General features: G+C 35.9%; 1 protein-coding gene across 1 annotated transcript in view; it reads left to right on the plus strand.

The window, feature by feature from the left end:
* The window catches only part of ATP7A (ATPase copper transporting alpha), a 151,095-nt gene that overhangs the window by 103,146 nt on the left and 29,944 nt on the right, over positions 1-18,005 (plus strand). Inside the window, exons 6-9 of the mRNA XM_036839792.1 lie at positions 9,175-9,338; positions 14,063-14,224; positions 16,026-16,102; positions 16,298-16,523. Of these exons, the coding sequence (XP_036695687.1) occupies positions 9,175-9,338; positions 14,063-14,224; positions 16,026-16,102; positions 16,298-16,523 (629 nt within the window). The remainder of the gene's footprint in view (positions 1-9,174; positions 9,339-14,062; positions 14,225-16,025; positions 16,103-16,297; positions 16,524-18,005) is intronic.

The following is an 18,005-nucleotide window of genomic DNA, read 5'->3' on the forward strand; positions in this document are numbered from 1 at the left end:
CAGAAGGAAATACATAAGATTACTATTCTTTATGGACCTTGGCTGCAATGGATGTTAAGAAACATGAATTTTCTGATAAAGCTATGCTTAAAACTAACAACTACAATCCATAACTTTCAATATTACTATACCCAGGCCAAGCACTGGACCAAAGCCAAGTTTGTTTAGAATTGTTCTCTTCCAATAATTTGATCACTGATCTTTGCTTGCAGTAAAAGTGTCCAAAAGTTACTTAATATTGTGTACAAGTTGTCATTTTAGGTTACAAATTCTTAAAATAGCTATAATATATATATATTTTTTAATTTTTGAATTTTATTTTATTTTTTATACAACAGGTTCTTATTAGTTATCCATTTTATACATATTAGTGTATATATGTCAATCCCAATCTCTCAATTCATCACACCACCACCCCCTCACCACTTTCCGCCCTTGGTGTCCATACGTTGTTCTCTACATCTGTGTCTCAACTTCTGCCCTGCAAACTGGTTCATCTGTACCATTTTTCTAGGTTCCACGTATATGCATTAATATACGATATTTGTTTTTCTCTTTCTGACTTACTTCACTCTGTATGACAGTCTCTAGATCCATCCACGTCTCTACAGATGACCCGATTTCATTCCTTTTTATGGCTGAGTAATATTCCCTTGTATATATGTACCACATCTTCTTTATCCATTCATCTGTCGATGGGCATTTAGGTTGCTTCCATGACCTGGCTATTGTAAATAGTGCTGCAATGAACATTGGGGTGCATGTGTCTTTTTGAATTATGGTTTTCTCTGCGTATATGCCCAGTACTGGGATTGCTGGGTCATATGGTAATTCTATTTTTAGTTTTTTAAGGAACCTCCATACTGTTCTCCATAGTGGCTGTATCAATTTACATTCCCACCAACAGTGCAGGAGGGTTCCCTTTTCTCCACACCGTCTCCAGCATTTATTGTTTGTAGATTTTTTGATGATGGCCATTCTGACTGGTGTGAGGTGATACCTCATTGTAGTTTTGATTTGCGTTTCTCTAATAATTAGTGATGTTGAGCAGCTTTTCATGTGCTTCTTGGCCGTCTGTATGTCTTCTTTGGAGAAATGTCTATTTAGGTCTTCTGCCCATTTTTGGATTGGATTGTTTGTTTTTCTTGATATTGAGCTGCATGAGCTGCTTGTATATTTCGGAGATTAATCCTTTGTCACTTGCTTTGTTTGCAAATATTTCCTCCCATTCTGAGGGTTGTGTTTTTGTCTTATTTGTAGTTTCCTTTGATTTGCAAAAGCTTTTAACTTTCATTCGGTCCCATTTGTTTATTTTTGTTTTTATTTCCATTACTCTAAGAGGTGGATCAAAAAAGATCTTGCTGCGATTTATGTCAAAGAGTGTTCTTCCTATGTTTTCCTCTAAGAGTTTTATAGTGTCCAGTCTTATATTTAGGTCTCTAATCCATTTTGAGTTTATTTTTGTGTATGGTGTTAGGGAGTGTTCTAACTTCATTCTTTTACATGTAGCTGTCCAGTTTTCCCAGCATCAATTATTGAAGAGACTGTCTTTTCTCCACTGTATATCCTTGCCTCCTTTGTCATAGATTAGTTAACCATAGGTGTGTGGGTTTATCTCTGGGCTTTCTATCCTGTTCCATTGATCTATATTTCTGTTTTTGTGCCAGTACCATATTCTCTTGATTACTGTCCCTTTATAGTATAGTCTGAAGTCAAGGAGCCTGATTCCTCCAGCTCCGTTTTTTCCCCTCAAGACTGCTTTGGCTATACAGGGTCTTTTGTGTCTCCGTACAAATTTTAAGATTTTTTGTTCTAGTTCTGTAAAAAAATGCCATTGGTAATTTGATAGGGATTGCATTGAATCTGTAGATTGCTTTGGGTAGTATAGTCATTTTCACAATATTGATTCTTCCAATCCAACAACATGGTGTATCTGTCCATCTGTTTGTATCATCTTTAGTTTCTTTCATCAGTGTCTTATAGTTTTCTGCATACAGGTCTTTTGTCTCCCTGGGTAAGTTTATTCCTAGGTATTTTATTGTTTTTCTTGCAATGGTAAATGGGAGTGTTTCCTTAATTTCTCTTTCTGATCTTTTGTTTTTAGTGTATAGGAATGCAAAAGATTTCTGTGCATTAATTTTGTATCCTGCAACTTTACCAAATTCATTGATTAGCTCTAGTAGTTTTCTGGTGGCATCTTTAGGATTCTCTATGTATAGTATCATGTCATTTGCAAACAGTGACAGTTTTACTTCTTCTTTTCCGATTTGGATTCCTTTTATTTCTTTTTCTTCTCTGATTGCCATGGCTAGGACTTCCAAAACTGTGTTGAAAAACAGTGGCAAGAGTGGACATCCTTGTCTTGTTCCTGATCTTAGAGGAAATGGTTTCAGTGTTTTACCATTGAGAATGATGTTTGCTGTGGGTTTGTTCTATATGGCCTTTATTATGTTGAAGTAGGTTCCCTCTATGCCCACTTTCTGTGAGAGTTTTTATCCTAAATGGGTGTTGAATCTTGTCAAAAGCTTTTTCTGCATCTGTTGAGATGATCATATGGTTTTTATTCTTCAATTTGTTAATATGGTGTATCACATTGATTGATTTGCATATATTGAAGAATCCTTGCATCCCTGAGATAAATCCCACTTGATCATGGTGTGTGATCCTTTTAATGTGTTGTTGGATTCTGTTTGCTAGTATTTTGTTGAGGATTTTTGCATGTATATTCATGAGTGATATTGGTCTGTAGTTTTCTTTTTTTGTAGTATCTTTGTCTGATTTTGGTATCAGGGTGATGGTGGCCTCATAGAATGAGTTTGGGAGTATTCCTTCCTCTGCACATTTTTGGAAGAGTTTGAGAAGGATGGGTGTTAGCTGTTCTCTAAATGTTTGATAGAATTCACCTGTGTAGCCATCTGGTCCTGGACTTTTGTTTGTTGGAAGATTTTTAATCACAGTTTCAATTTCATTACTTGTGATTGGTCTGTTCATATTTTCTATTTCTTCCTGGTTCAGTCTTGGAAGGTTATACCTTTCTAAGAATTTGTCCATTTCTTCCAGGTCGTCCATTTTATTGGCATAGAGTTGCTTGTAGTAGTCTCTCAGGATGCTTTGTATTTCTGTGGTGTCTGTTGTAACTTTTCCTTTTTCGTTTCTAATTTTATTGATTTGAATCCTCTCCCTCTTTTCTTGATGAGTCTGCCTAATGGTTTATCAATTTTGTTTATCTTTTCAGAGAGCCAGCTTTTAGTTTTATTGATCTTTGCTATTGTTTTCTTTGTTTCTATTTCATTTACTTCTGCTCTGATCTTTATGATTCCTTTCCTTCTGCTAACTTCGGGTTTTGTTTGTTCTTCTTTCCCTAGTTCCTTTAGGTGTAAGGTTAGATTGTTTAGTTGAGATTTTTCTTGTTTCTTGAGGAAGGCTTGTATAGCTATAAACATCCCTCTTAGAACTGCTTTTGCTGCATCCCATAGGTTTTGGGTCGTGGTGTTTTCATTGTCATTTGTCTCTAGGTATTTTTTGGTTTCCTCTTTGATTTCTTCAGTGATCTCTTAGTTAGTAACGTATTGTTTAGCCTCCATGTGTTTGTATTTTTTACGTTTTTTTCCCTGTAATTCAATTTTTTTTAAAGGATGTATACTATTATAGTAATTATCTTGAGGAACTGGGATCTTGAATGCCTTTTTTTTTAATTGTAGGTGAATATTTAATTTTATTTATTTATTTATTTTTGGCTGTGTTGGGTCTTCGTTTCTGTGCGAGGGCTTTCTCTAGTTGCGGCAAGCGGGGGCCACTCTTCATCGCCGTGCGCGGGCCTCTCACTATCGTGGCCTCTCCTGTTGTGGAGCACAGGCTCCAGAAGCGCAGGCTCAGTAATTGTGGCTCACGGGCCTAGTTGCTCTGTGGCATGTGGGATCTTCCCAAACCAGGGCTTGAACCATGTCCCCTGCATTGGCAGGCAGATTCTCAACCACTGCACCACCTGGGAAGCCCTCCTGTAATTCATTTCTAATCTTATAGTGTTGCAGTCAGAAAACATGCTTGATATGATTTCAATTTTCTTAAATTTACTGAGGCTTGATTTGTGACCCAAGATGTGATCAGTCGTGCAGAATGTTCCATGTGCACTTGAGAAGAAAGTGTAATCTGCTGTTTTTGGATGGAATGTCCTGTAAATATCAATTAAATCTATCTGGTCTATTGTGTCATTTAAAGTTTCTGTTTCCTTATTAATTTTTTGTTTGGATGATCTGTCCATTGGTGTAAGTGAGGTGTTAAAGTTCCCCACTATTAGTGTGTTACTGTCAATTTCCTCTTTTTTGGCTGTTAGCAGTTGCCTTATGTATTGAGGTGCTCCTATGTTGGGTGCATATATATATTTATAATTGTTATATCTTCTTCTTGGATTGATCCCTTGATCATTATGTAGTGTCCTTCCTTGTCTCTTGTAACATTTCTTTACTTTAAAGTGTATTTTATCTGATATGAGTATAGCTACTCCAGCTTTCTTTTGATTTCCATTTGCATGGAATATCTTTTTCCATCCCATCACTTTCAGTCTGTATGTGTCCCTAGGTCTGATGTGGGTCTCTTGTAGACAGCATATATATGGGTCTTGTTTTTGTATCCATTCAGCAAGCCTGTGTCTTTTGGTGGGAGCATTTAATCCATTCACGTTTAAAGTAATTATCAATATGTATGTTCCTATGACCATTTTCTTAATCGTTTTGGGTTTGTTTTTGTAGGTCCTTTTCTTCTCTTGTGTTTCCCACTTAGAGAAGTTCCTTTAGCATTTGTTGTGGAGCTGGTTTGGTGGTGCTGAATTCTCTTAGCTTTTGCTTGTCTGTAAAGCTTTTGATTTCTCCCTCGAATCTGAATGAGATCCTTGTTGGGTAGAGTAATCTTGGTTGTAGGTTTTTCCCTTTCATCACTTTAAGTATATCATGCCACTCCCTTCTGGCTTGTAGAGTTTCTGCTGAGAAATCAGCTGTTAACCTTATGGGAGTTCCCTTGTATGTTATTTGTTGTTTTCCCCTTGCTGCTTTCAATAATTTTTCTTTGTCTTTAATTTTTGATAGTTTGATTACTATGTGTCTCGGAGTGTTTCTCTTTGGGTTTATCCTGTATGGGACTCTCTGTGCTTCCTGGACTTGGGTGGCTCTTTCCTTTCCCATGTTAGGAATGTTTTTAACTATAATCTCTTAAAATATTTTCTTGGGTCCTTTCTCTCTCTCTTCTCCTTCTGGGACCCCTATAATGCAAATGTTGTTGTGTTTCATGTTGTCCCAGAGGTCTCTTAGGCTGTCTTCATTTCTTTTCATTCTCTTTTCTTTATTCTGTTCTGCAGCAGTGAATTCCACCATTCTGTCTTCCAGGTCACTTATCCATTCTTCTGCCTCAGTTATTCTGCTATTGATTCCTTCTAGTGTATTTTTCATTTCAATTATTGTATTGTTCATCTCTGTTTGTTTGTTCTTTAATTTTTGTAGGTGTTTTTTCTTTAATTCCTCTAGGTGTTTGTTAAACATTTCTTGCGTCTTCTTGATCTGTGCCTGCATTCTTTTTCCAAAATCCTGGATCATCTTCACTCTCATTATTCTGAATTCTTTTTTTGGAAGGTTGCCTATGTCCACTTCATTTAGTTGTTTTTCTGGGGTTTTTTCTTGTTCCTTCATCTGGTACATAGTCCTCTGCCTTTTCATCTTGTCTATCTTTCTGTGAATGTGGTTTTTGTTCCACAGGCTGCAGGATTGTAGTTCTTCTTGCTTCTGTTGTCTGCCCTCTGGTGGATGAGGCTATCTAAGAGGCTTGAGCAAGTTTCCTGACGGGAGGGAGTGGTGGTGGGTAGAGCTGGGTGTTGCTCTGGAGGGCAGAGCTGGGTAAAACTTTAATCTGCTTGTCTGCTGATGGGTGGGGCTGCGTTCCCTCCCTGTTGCTTGTTTGGCCTGAGGCGACCCAACCCTCGAGCCTACCTGGCTCTTTGGTCGGAGTAATGGCAGACTCTGGGAGGGCTAACGCCAAGCAATACTTCCCACAACTTCTGCTGCCAGTGTCCTTGTCCTCACGGTGAGACACAGTCACCCCCCGCCTCTGCAGGAGACCCTTCAACAGTAGCAGATAGGTCTGGTTAAGTCTCCTATGGGGTCACTGCTACTTCCCCTGGGTCCCGATGTGCCCACTACTTTGTGTGTGCCCTCCAAGAGTGGAGTCTCTGTTTCCCCCAGTCCTGTCAAAGTCCTGCAATCAAATCCTGCTAGCCTTCAAAGTCTGATTCTCTAGGAATTCCTCCTCCCGTTGCTGGACCCCCAGGTTGGGCAGCCTGATGTGGGGCTCAGAACCTTCACTCCAGTGGGTGGACTTCTGTGGTATAAGTATTCTCCAGTTTGTGAGTCACCCACCCAGCAGTTATGGGGTTTGATTTTACTGTGATTGCACCCCTCCTACCGTCTCATTGTGACTTCTCCTTTGTCTTTGGATGTGGGGTATCTCTTTGGTGAGTTCCCGTGTCTTCCTGTCGATGATTGTTCAGCGGTTAGTTGTGATTCTGGTGCTCTCGCAAGAGGGAGTGAGAGCACGTCCTTCTAGTCCACCATCTTCAAGCCATTCTACAATAAATTTTTTTATTCAGTCACACTCAGATGTTTTAGCTTATAATTTTGCACTCACATTAATGGACTTCTCAGTATGCATAGTAGATTTGTTAACCATAGAGATATGTGAGTATGTTTAATGAGCCTGAAGTCATAGGTTTGGTACTCAAGCAGTCTTCGCCCAAGATAATCTTAATGATACATGCTGTTAGTCAGAAGGGCTGAATAAATATGATTATTATAAGCTTATCCCCACTATTGGGGAAATAACTCAAAGTATATATAGTAATAATGCAATTCTGTAGCCAGTAGAATCACCTTAAATGTAAAGGCCAGAACATTATTGTAACAAAATGTATGTTATACACTAGAGCCATCTTCAGTTTAATATGATCTTATTCGCATTCTGTCATTTCTGTATCCTTCATTTCAGCCTCCATTATATCTAATTAGAATGCAGTCAGGGCTAAATTACACTTTGAGTGATTAAAAAAGAACAGGAGGGGGCTTCCCTGGTGGTGCAGTGGTTGAGAATCTGCCTGCCAATGCAGGGGACACGGTTCAAGCCCTGGTTTGGGAAGATCCCACATGCCGCAGAGCAACTAGGCCTGTGAGCCACAATTACTGAGCCTGCGCGTCTGGAGCCTGTGCTCCGCAACAAGAGAGGCCGCGACAGTTTGAGGCCCGCGCACCGCGATGAAGAGTGGCCCCTGCTCGCCGCAACTAGAGAAAGCCCTCGCACAGAAACGAAGACCCAACACAGCCAAAAATAAATAAATTAATTAATTAGTTTAAAAAAAAAAAGAACAGGAGGGAGGTTGCAAGCAAATGAAAGCAAAAAGAAGTTTTCAAGGGGTCTGTTTAATTTTAGAACAAACTCTTTTGGGGCAGTTCAGAAATAGCCTTTCTCATGAGACAAGCAATGCCTGTTACAAATTACAGTTACAGATCTTTTTTCTTTTTTAATCCATTAAGCTGATACTTCCAGTTACCTTCTACTACCCCTTTACTTCCTCCTAACCCAATTAGGCATACCATTGCCCTAGCTGGGGTCACTACATTCACTTTTGTTTTTTTAATTAAGTGGCACTGGTCTTCCCTCAGTTTCATCTGCATTATATTTTAAAAAATGAATTGATAGAGTTCTAATTATATTTTGAAGTAAGAATTTTAAAAATTGTCCATAATTTATATAAGTATGAAACATGTTTTTGAAACTTGAAAAACCAGATTTTCTCTTTCTCTTTGGCTGTAGATTACATTCAACTGAAGCAAGATTTTTTTCCTACTTTCTCTATACCCTTCTCTTATTACTGATACTTTCCTGTGATCTTATCTTCTGAATTATTTGGTACCCACAAAACCCTGTGTGTAACCATTATTTTTTCCAAAGAAAAGAATAGTATTTTATTTTTTTAACCACTTTTATACAGAAAACTTAGATTATATTAGATACTTTGTCTTCTTATTGAAAACTATTATTAAATTAATATGTGGATTTTTTTCTTTTTGTTAAAACCCAGAGCTAACCTATGGACTGTTGATCCCTATTCCCTGTCAGGTAGCCACCAAGTGCTGCTGATTCCTAGAAAGAACTGCTGTTTCTGCTTCACGTTATTAATTTTCTTCCTGGCAGTGACTGCAATAGCTGGCCTAGAGAAGTGGGATGGTTGTTAACAAAATGCTTATAGCAGAGAACAGCATGACTGCCATAAATTGAACTTCTTTGTTAAGTTGTGTGGCACTTTTTTTTTCTTAGGAATAAGAGCATTTTAGATTAGTGTGTGTCAGACAGTAAAACTTGAGAAAGAAATTACTGTTATTTGGCAATATTGTAATGTGTATGTTGGTATATTCTTGGGTTCTTTGCTACAACTGTAGTCATTTCCTAAGTACACGAGTTCCTTTCTCTAGGACTCTGTCTTATGAGTTTCTAAAAATACTTTATATTTACATGATAAGGTCTCAGTCGATTACAATTCATGGGCATTATTTGGATCCCAATTCAAGCAAACAAACAAACAGTGTTAAACAGTTGTAAGACAGTTGTGGAAATGTGAACATTGCCTGGATATTTGATGATATTGAGGAATTATTTTAGGTTTGATAATGGTATTATGGTTCTTTTTTAAAGAAAAGTGTCTTATCTTTTAGTGATATGTATTTAAATATTTACATATGATACGATATCTGGGATTTGCTTCAAAATAATCAGGGTAAAGGGCAGGGAGTGAGTGGGTAGGAATATATATGAAACAAGAGCAGCCCAGTGTTATTGATAATTATTGAATCTGAGAGATGGGTACATCAAGTTTATTATGTTGTTTTCTCTTTTGTGTGTGTGTGTGTGTGTGTGTGTGTGTATGTATTTGAAAATTTCCATACTAAAAAGTTTTTAAAAATGAGGCCGTCTTTTCAAGTCGTTTTATTTGATTGGGGTTCAAGACTGTATAAAAGTTAAGAAATAAATTTCTCCAGATTCACTTAATCCTTTCACAGTTAAATGAAAAAAAAACTATTATAAGATTATTATTTTTATGAGAAATGTTATCTGAATTGTTTTTCTTTTCAATATTCCTAGGAATATATTCTGTACTTGTGGCTCTGATGGCTGGGAAGGCAGAAGTAAGATATAACCCTGCTGTCATACAACCCCCGATGATAGCCGAGTTAATCCGAGAGCTTGGATTTGGAGCCTCTGTGATGGAAAATGCTGATGAAGGGGATGGTGTTTTGGAACTTGTTGTAAGTAAGACATTTTGTGTGGTTAATAGAATTTGCAGGAAAAACTTGGCAAGAATTCAGAAAAGAGTTTGAAAGATAATTAAAATGTTGGGACAATAAAACATAAAATGAAAATTAAGGAAACTGGAAAGATATGACAACGGTGGCCTTCAAGCATAGAATGTAAAAGATAATCATCTCTATTAAGAACCAATAAACAAGAATTGAGTTTGAATGAATAAATGAAAATCAACTTTTAAAATATAGTATGATTCCTACCTAGTAGCACGTAAAAGAATAAATTCTAGATGCATTAAAGACAAATTTTATAAATAAAGTCATAAAACCAGGTATAAGGCATATTGGTTTAAAATGACATTTTCTCCAACTCAGCCAATCAAGTTTTACTTGTATAACTTAAATAATTATAACAAAAAATTTAACCCTGTACCAAATAACTTCCAGCTCAAACAAAAATTTGAATGTAAAAAATAAAACCATGAAATTACTAGAAGAAATATTTGGAGCTTTTTTCAATATTCTATTTTAAAAATTTCAGACATCAGGAAAGTCAAAAGAATTGTACAGTTGAACATTCTTATACACACTGCATAGATTCTACAATTAACATTTTACTGTATTTGTTTTATCATACATCAGTCCATCAGTCCATTGTGGAAATAATTTTAAACTCACAAAGAAATTGCAAAAATAGTACAGAGGATTTCCCTGTAGCCTCTACCTAGCTTTTCCCAGTGATAACATCCAATCTATCATTTAAAAAATAATATTAGAGTAGGAAGAGTCTTTCTAAATATCATACAAAATCCATAAAAGACAAGGTTGATAACTTCAGGTACATAAAAATTTCTTCTTGGGAGAAAAACACCATAAACAAAGTCAAAAGGCAAGTAAAATAATTGTAATTTATATCATAAATGAAGGTTAATTTCCTTAATATATGAAGAACTGTTGTAGATCAATAAGAGCCATCAACCCAAAAGAAAGATGGTAAAGGATATGAACTGACAGTTCACAGAAAAGCCAAAACAATACATCCTTAAATGAAAAAATGTTCGATGTCACTTTTAATAAGAGTAAAGCAAATTAAAACTGCACTGAAATGCCATTTTCCATCTGTGAGATTGGTAAAGTTAAAAAGCAATTTTCTTAACACTGTGTTTGATCTCTCATATATTGCTGGTGGAATGTCAATTGAGACAAGGACTCAACAGAAGAATTTGGCAATATCTATCAAAAGTAAAATTGCACATAGCCTTTGCCTCAGAAGCTCCGCTTGTAGGAAATTATCCAGCAGACATATTTGGATATGTATGAAATGATATGTGTGCAAAGATGTTCATTATAGTATTTTTATAATAGCAAAAGATAGGAAACAAACTAAATGTCAGTCATTGGAGACTGATACATACATCCATACCATGGGATACTAAGCAGCTATTAAAAAGAATGGGTTGGTTTGTACTTTTTAGAGACTTCTAAAAATTAATAGCTTTATCGAAATATAATTTACATACCATAAAACTCACCCTTTTTAAAGTGTACAATTCAGTGGTTTTTAGTATATTCTCAGAGTTGTACAGCTAATCACCACTATCAAATTTCAAAACATTTTCATTACCCCAAAAAAGAAACCCCATACCTATTAGCAGTCAGTCCTCATTCTTGATATTAATCATTTGAGTCTTCTTTTTTTTTTTTTTCCTTCATCACTCCAGCCAAAAGTTTGTCAATTTTGTCAATCTTTTCAAGTAATCAACTTTTGGTTTTGTTGATTTTCTCTATTCTCTCTTTTGTTAATTTTCACTGTAATCTTTGTTATTTCCTTCCATCTGTTTGCTTTAGGTTTAATTTGTTTTACTTTTTCTAGTGTCTTAAGGTAGAAAGTTAGGTTATTTATTTGAGATCTTTCTTATTTTAAAATATTGGCACTTATAAATTTCCCTATAGGCACTGATTTCATTTCAATTATTGTACTTTTCAACTCCAAACTTCCACTGGGCCTTTCTAATAATCTGTCTTTATTGATACTCTCTGTTTGGTGGGGTATCAGTCTCATACTTTCCTTTAATTCTTTAGACATCATTTCCTTTAGTTCAGTGAATATATTTAAAATAGCTGATTCAAGATCTTTGCCTAGTAAATCCAATGTCTGGGCTTCGTCAGGGAAAGTTTTTTTCCTGTGTATAGGCCATACTTTCTTGTTTCATTGTATGTCTGAAAGTTTTTTGTTGAAAATATAATGTAGTAACTCTGGAAATAAGATTCTTCCCCTCTCATCAGGGTTTGTTATTTGTTGCTGTTTGTCATTGTTATTGTTTGTTCAGTGACTTCTGAACTAATTCTATAAAGTCTATGTTCTTTGTTGTGTGTGGCCACTGAAATCTCTGTTTAGTTAGCTCAGTTGTCAGCTAATGATCAGACAGTGATTGCCTTAAATATCTGGAACCGATAAGTCTCCCAGTCTTTGCTAAAGAGCTCTTTGTAAATGTTGGGGCATGCCTTGAACACTCAGCCATGCAGTTGTCAGTTTTGCCTTAGCCTTCGACTCCTGCTTCTATGGAGCCTAAAGGTCAGCCTGAGGTGAGAAGTTAGGGCCTTTTCAGTTCTTTTCTGAACATACACACAGCCCTGGACATGTGCATAACCCTATGCATGTGCATGGCCTTCTAGATTCCTAGGAATATGTTGGAGTGCTTATGGACATCTTGCTTCCTGGCTTTCCTTTTTAGGCTTTTTTTGTTAGTCTGTTGTTCGCCCCAACTGTTATCCATTGGCTCAGGCAGCCACAAGGTTAAATAATTTCCTCTAATTGTTTCTGACAAATTCTCCTGGGGAAAAGGCTTTTTGTATTCACTGAGATCATCAGGACAAACAGACATCTTTGCAAGTGGGATATTTCAGAGAACCATCAGACAGGCCAAATAATGACAGTTCTCTGGGAATGAGGCTTTGAAGGTACTCCAGTCCTTTTCTGTCCTCTCTGGTAGCTCCCCTGATGCTGTTTTTCACCATGATTGTGGCCTATCGGTCTTCATGGCTACCCCAGAGCTGGAGGAGAGGGGATGGGAATATGGCAAACTGTAATGCCATATAGCTTGCTGTTTTATTGGAATTCATCTGATTTTCTTGAATAAATGCTTCCTACATTGCTGTAAGCTTTTGTTTAATTTTCATATTTCTTTTTTAATCAGTTTTTAAAATTGAGGTGTAGATGATTTACAATATTAGTTCAGGTGTACAGCATAGTGATTCAAAATTCTTACAGATTATACTCCATTTAAAGTTATTGTAAAATATTGGCTATATATCCTGTGCTGTACAGTATATCCTCATAGCTTATTTATTTTGTACATAGTAGTTTGTACCTTTTAATCCCTACCCCTATCTTGCCCCAACCCCTTTCCCTTTCCCCATTTGTAACCACTAGCTTGTTCTCTATGTGTAGGTTTCTGTTTATTATATTCGTTTGCTTGTTTTATTGTTTAGATTCCACATATAGATGATAAGATACAGTATTTGTCTTTCTCTGTCTGACTTATTTCACTAAGCATAATACCCTCCAAGTCTATCCATGTTGTTGCAAATGGCAAAATTTCATTCTTTTTTTTATGGCTGAGTAGTTTTCCATCGTGTGTGTGTGTGTGTGTGTGTGTGTGTCTTTGTGTGTGTGTGTGTATCACATCTACTTTATCCATTCATCTATTGATGGAACTTAGGTTGCTTCCATATCTTGGCTATTATAAATAATGCTGCTATGAGCATTGAGGTACATGCATCTTTTTTAATTAGTGTTTTTGCTTTCTTTGGGTATATACACAGGAGTGGAATTGCTGGGTCATATGGTAGTTCTATTTTCAGTTTTTTGAGGAAAATCCATACCGTTTTCTATAGTGGCTGCAGCAATTTACATTCCCACCAACAGTGTACAAGGGTTCCCTTTTTTCCAACTTTTCTGAAAAAGGTGGTTCCAACAACTTTTGCCAGTTTTCTCACTGCTTTTGTGGAGGAGAGAATTTTCAGAAATCCTCACTCCACTATTAATGATATTCTTTTGGTGGATATTCTTGAATAAGTACTTTGTAATTTGTTGTGTACTCTTTTTAGTTACTTCCTGTAATCTTTCAGTGGTTGGTTTTTGAAACTTTTGTCCAGTTTTATCATTGCTCTTTGGGGAAATGATTTGTTGAGCTCCTCACACAGTCATTCCAGAAGTCCTGCCCCTCCATTTTAGAATTTAATACCCAACTAAAGTATAACCTCAATCAAGACATAGGGCAAAATACATTTTTGGACAAAGGTAGAACACTTTTGTTATCCATTAACCTTCACTAGAAGTAATACTAAAGGATATATATATATATATATATATATATATATACACATACATACTTATATACTTTAGCAGGGTGAAAAAAATCTAGAGGGAAGCAAGGCATTGAATACAAGAAGCAATGATAGTTGTCAAGTCCTCTATCACTGAGTAATAACAGGAAGAGGGAGACTTAATGAGATCCTTAATGTTGCAGCTGGGACCATATCTTTGTTCAATGTGATATAAAAACAGTGATCTAATGATCATAATCTAAAGCATATGAATAGTGCAGATAAGATCTTGTGTGTTAATTCCTTGTTACAAGAGTTCTTTTAGTTTAAAGTAATAACTCACATTTAATGGAGGAAAAAAGTATATTTATGAATAACAAAGCCTTTGTCTTTAACAGGTGAGAGGAATGACATGTGCCTCCTGTGTACATAAAATAGAGTCTACCCTCACAAAACATGGAGGGATCTTCTACTGCTCTGTGGCCCTGGCAACCAACAAAGCACATATTAAATATGATCCAGAAATTATTGGTCCCAGAGATATTATTCATACAATTGAAGTAAGTGCCAAGACTTTGCATTTCTGTGTTCTTACCTATCTAGTCAGCACTCCCTTGAATCACTTCTGGTTTGTATCAGATAGAGATGATGAGAAAAATCTGATTCCTTTGTTTACCTCTATAGACAACGTCTGTCTCAAAATTTAATGTAAGTGTGTCTGCCTTTTTGTTTTGTTTTTTTTTTTGGTCTTCGTCAGGAAGAATTAGGTAAAGGCATATTGGCACTATTAATCAGGAGCAGACTTAAGGCAGAACCACAGATCATTTAAAAATATTTAGAAAATGTAAGCAAAGTACAATTTGTTATGAGTAAAATTCATGTTAATCACTAAGAAAGTGAAGCATCCTGCTAGATGCTGTATTGTTTGTTAGGTCAAAGCAAATGATATCATAGTTAAAGTAAGAAATTTAAAAGACCAAATCTTTTTCTCTGTGACAAATTCATCCTGCAGTCTTCAGTAAATCTTAAGTGGTAATACATGTGAAAGTGCTTTAGAAGTTTCACTGTGGTCTAGCATTGGTGTTCTAATGATCTAAAAAGCATATTAATCATTCAGGTAAGATCCTGTTAATGTAGGTAGTAATACCATTAACATCTTTGTGAAGCTAGCATTATTGAGTATCTACTATGTGCCAGTTACCAAAATTGCAAAGCTTCAACTCTTGATGTAATTCTCACAACAGTGCTGTCATCTTCACTTTGGAGGTGAGGAAACTCAGGTTACGAGATAAGTTACTTCCCCAAAGTCACATAGGTAGTAAGTGTCATAGCTGGGATTTGAGCCTAATCTTTCTGACTCCAATGCTCATGCTTGCTCTTTTCACTGTGTTATACTGCCAAGAAATGTAAGATGGCAGCATTTTCCCTAGCAGTTCAAAATATAGTGTATGTTACTGTCTATGTTCATATGAGTCTTACTTAGGTGTAATTTTCTTTCTGTACTTTATTTTATTGTGGAAAATTTTTATTCGTGTTCTTTTTTCTGGTACAACAAGAGTAAAGACTGCATATGCAAACCCTTGAATAATATATTTAGTATGGTGCTAGCTTTTGTGGCCTATTATTCAGTTTTCTGTACTTTCAGGGGATGGATGGATCAATGACTTGATAGATGTCCAAGCTAAAATTAAAAATAAAGTGATTAATATACATCAGTACTAGTAGATGCTTGTCTAAGTGTACGATTTATGATTTTACTGCTGAATTCTCTTTTTTTTATTGGAGTATAGTTGCTTTACAATGTTGTGTTAGTTTCTGCTGTACAGCAAAGTGAATCAGTTATACATATATCCACTCTTTTTTAGATTCTATTCCCATATAGGTCATTACAGAGTATTGAGTAGAGTTCCCTGTGCTATACAGTAGGTTCTTATTAGTTATCTACTTTATACATAGTAGTGTATATATCTCAATTCTGTCTTTATTAGGTCATCATACACTCTGTCGCCCTGACCAAGTAATAGATTCTGCTTTTTTCCAAAATTACTTATTGGAGGCTTTAGTTGACTTCTTGATATAAGAACCTCTACTGAGGACAACTGCACTTGAGTTAAATCAGTAGTTTGAGAACAGTAGGATAGACATTAACTAGAGTTGAGAAAATACTCATTTCTTTGATGAAAGATTAGAAACAAAGGTAATTAAGAGAAGGAAGCACATCTTCATCTTTATATTCCCCAGAATGACTTGCACTTAGTAATTGAATTGAGTTGTTCTTAATGACAATACCACAGCTTAGAATTTCTGTAGGTAATATTTATACATTCAGTGAAGTAATTGTTTTCTCATGAATTTCCTTAGAGCTTAGGTTTTGAAGCTTCTTTGGTCAAGAAGGACCGGTCAGCAAGCCACCTAGACCATAAACGAGAGATAAGACAGTAAGTACTTTTGGAATGTCAGTGAAAAACAGATTTTGATTCCTCTTTACAAATTTAACAAACTGTTAGCATGTCAGTTTTTTCAATATCATCCTTACAGTGGGTGGGAATTGGTCACAAGTTATATTTCCTTATAGTACATAGAATCTTTAACCATTACCTATTTACTCAAATGATTTTTCTTTTCTATACTAGATGGCGACGGGCCTTTCTTGTGAGCCTGTTTTTCTGTATTCCTGTAATGGGGCTGATGATATATATGATGGTTATGGACCACCACCTTGCAACTCTTCACCATAATCAGAACATGAGCCAAGAAGAAATGATTAGCATTCATTCTTCTATGTTCCTGGAGCGCCAGATCCTGCCAGGATTGTCCATTATGAATTTGCTATCTTTTTTATTGTGTGTACCTGTACAGGCAAGTGAAATGTTAGCAAGTATATTTGTTAATAATGAAAAATAGCCAAAATGTGGCAGGTGAGGCTATTTTCAATTGTACAACAAATATTGGCCAGAAGTACGATCATTTTATGCTGGATGCTTTACAAAAATAATCTTAAACTGAGTGGTTAAAGTAGACAATAAATTCCATTTTAACCCCGAAGGATACTGTTTAATGACAAAGCAGAGAATAACAGTTCAATTCATCTTCAGTTGTGAATTTGGTATTCATATCTGCTACTGTATGTAACTTTATATTTAAAGTTATTATAATAATAAAATGTTATACTTTATTTTATTTTTATTGTCTTTTTTTAACTTTTTATTTTATATTGGAGTACAATTGATTAACAATGTTGTGTTAGTTTCAGGTGTACAACAAAGTGATTCAGTTATACATATGCATGTAGGAAGTCTGGGATTGACATGTACATGCTGCTATATTTAAAATGGATAATAGCCAACAAGGACCTACTGTATAGCACAGGGAACTGCACAATATTCTTTTTTTTTTTAACTTTTTATTTTATATTGGAGTGTAGCCGATAAACAATGTTGTGGTAGTTTCAGGTGCACAGCAAAGCAACTCAGCCGTACATATACATGTATCCATTCTCCCCCAGATTCCCCTTCCATCCAGGCTGCCACATAACATTGTCTGCTCAATATTCTGTAACAATCTAAGTTGGAAAAAAATTTGATAAAATGTTATATTTTATTTCTTTATATTTATATTTTATATTAAATGCATTAAAATTATCTTTATATTAATTATATTAAATATATTATAAATATATTTTATTTTGATATATTTATTATTAATTTATTCTATAAAATAATCATAATAGTTATATTATTTCTCCATAGCACTTAAGTTCATTACTCTCTGTATGTTTTCTTCTTTTTTTTAATTTTTTTTTTTTTTTTTTTTTTTTTTTTAATATTTTATTTATTTATTTATGGCTGTGTTGTGCCTTCGTTTCTGTGTGAGGGCTTTCTCTAGTTGTGGCAAGCGGGGGCCACTCTTCATCGCGGTGCGCGGGCCTCTCACTATCGCGGCCTCTCTTGTTGCGGAGCACAGGCTCCAGACGCGCAAGCTCAGTAATTGTGGCTCACGGGCCCAGTCGCTCCGCGGCATGTGGGATCCTCACAGACCAGGGCTCGAACCCGTGTCCTCTGCATTGGCAGGCGGATTCTTTAACCACCGCGCCACCAGGGAAGCCCTATTTCTTTTTTTTATACAGCAGGTTCTTATTAGTTATCCATTTTATACATATTAGTGTATATATGTCAATCCCGATCTCCCAATTCATCATCCTCCCCCTCCCGCGCTTTCCCCCTTGGTGTCCATACGTTTGTTCTCTACATCTGTGTCTGCATTTCTGCCTTGCAAACCGGTTCATCTGTACCATTTTTGTAGATTCCACATATATGCATTAATATATGATATTTGTTTTTC

Source organism: Balaenoptera musculus, chromosome X (assembly GCF_009873245.2).
Source record: "Balaenoptera musculus isolate JJ_BM4_2016_0621 chromosome X, mBalMus1.pri.v3, whole genome shotgun sequence".
Classification (NCBI taxonomy): domain Eukaryota; kingdom Metazoa; phylum Chordata; class Mammalia; order Artiodactyla; family Balaenopteridae; genus Balaenoptera; species Balaenoptera musculus.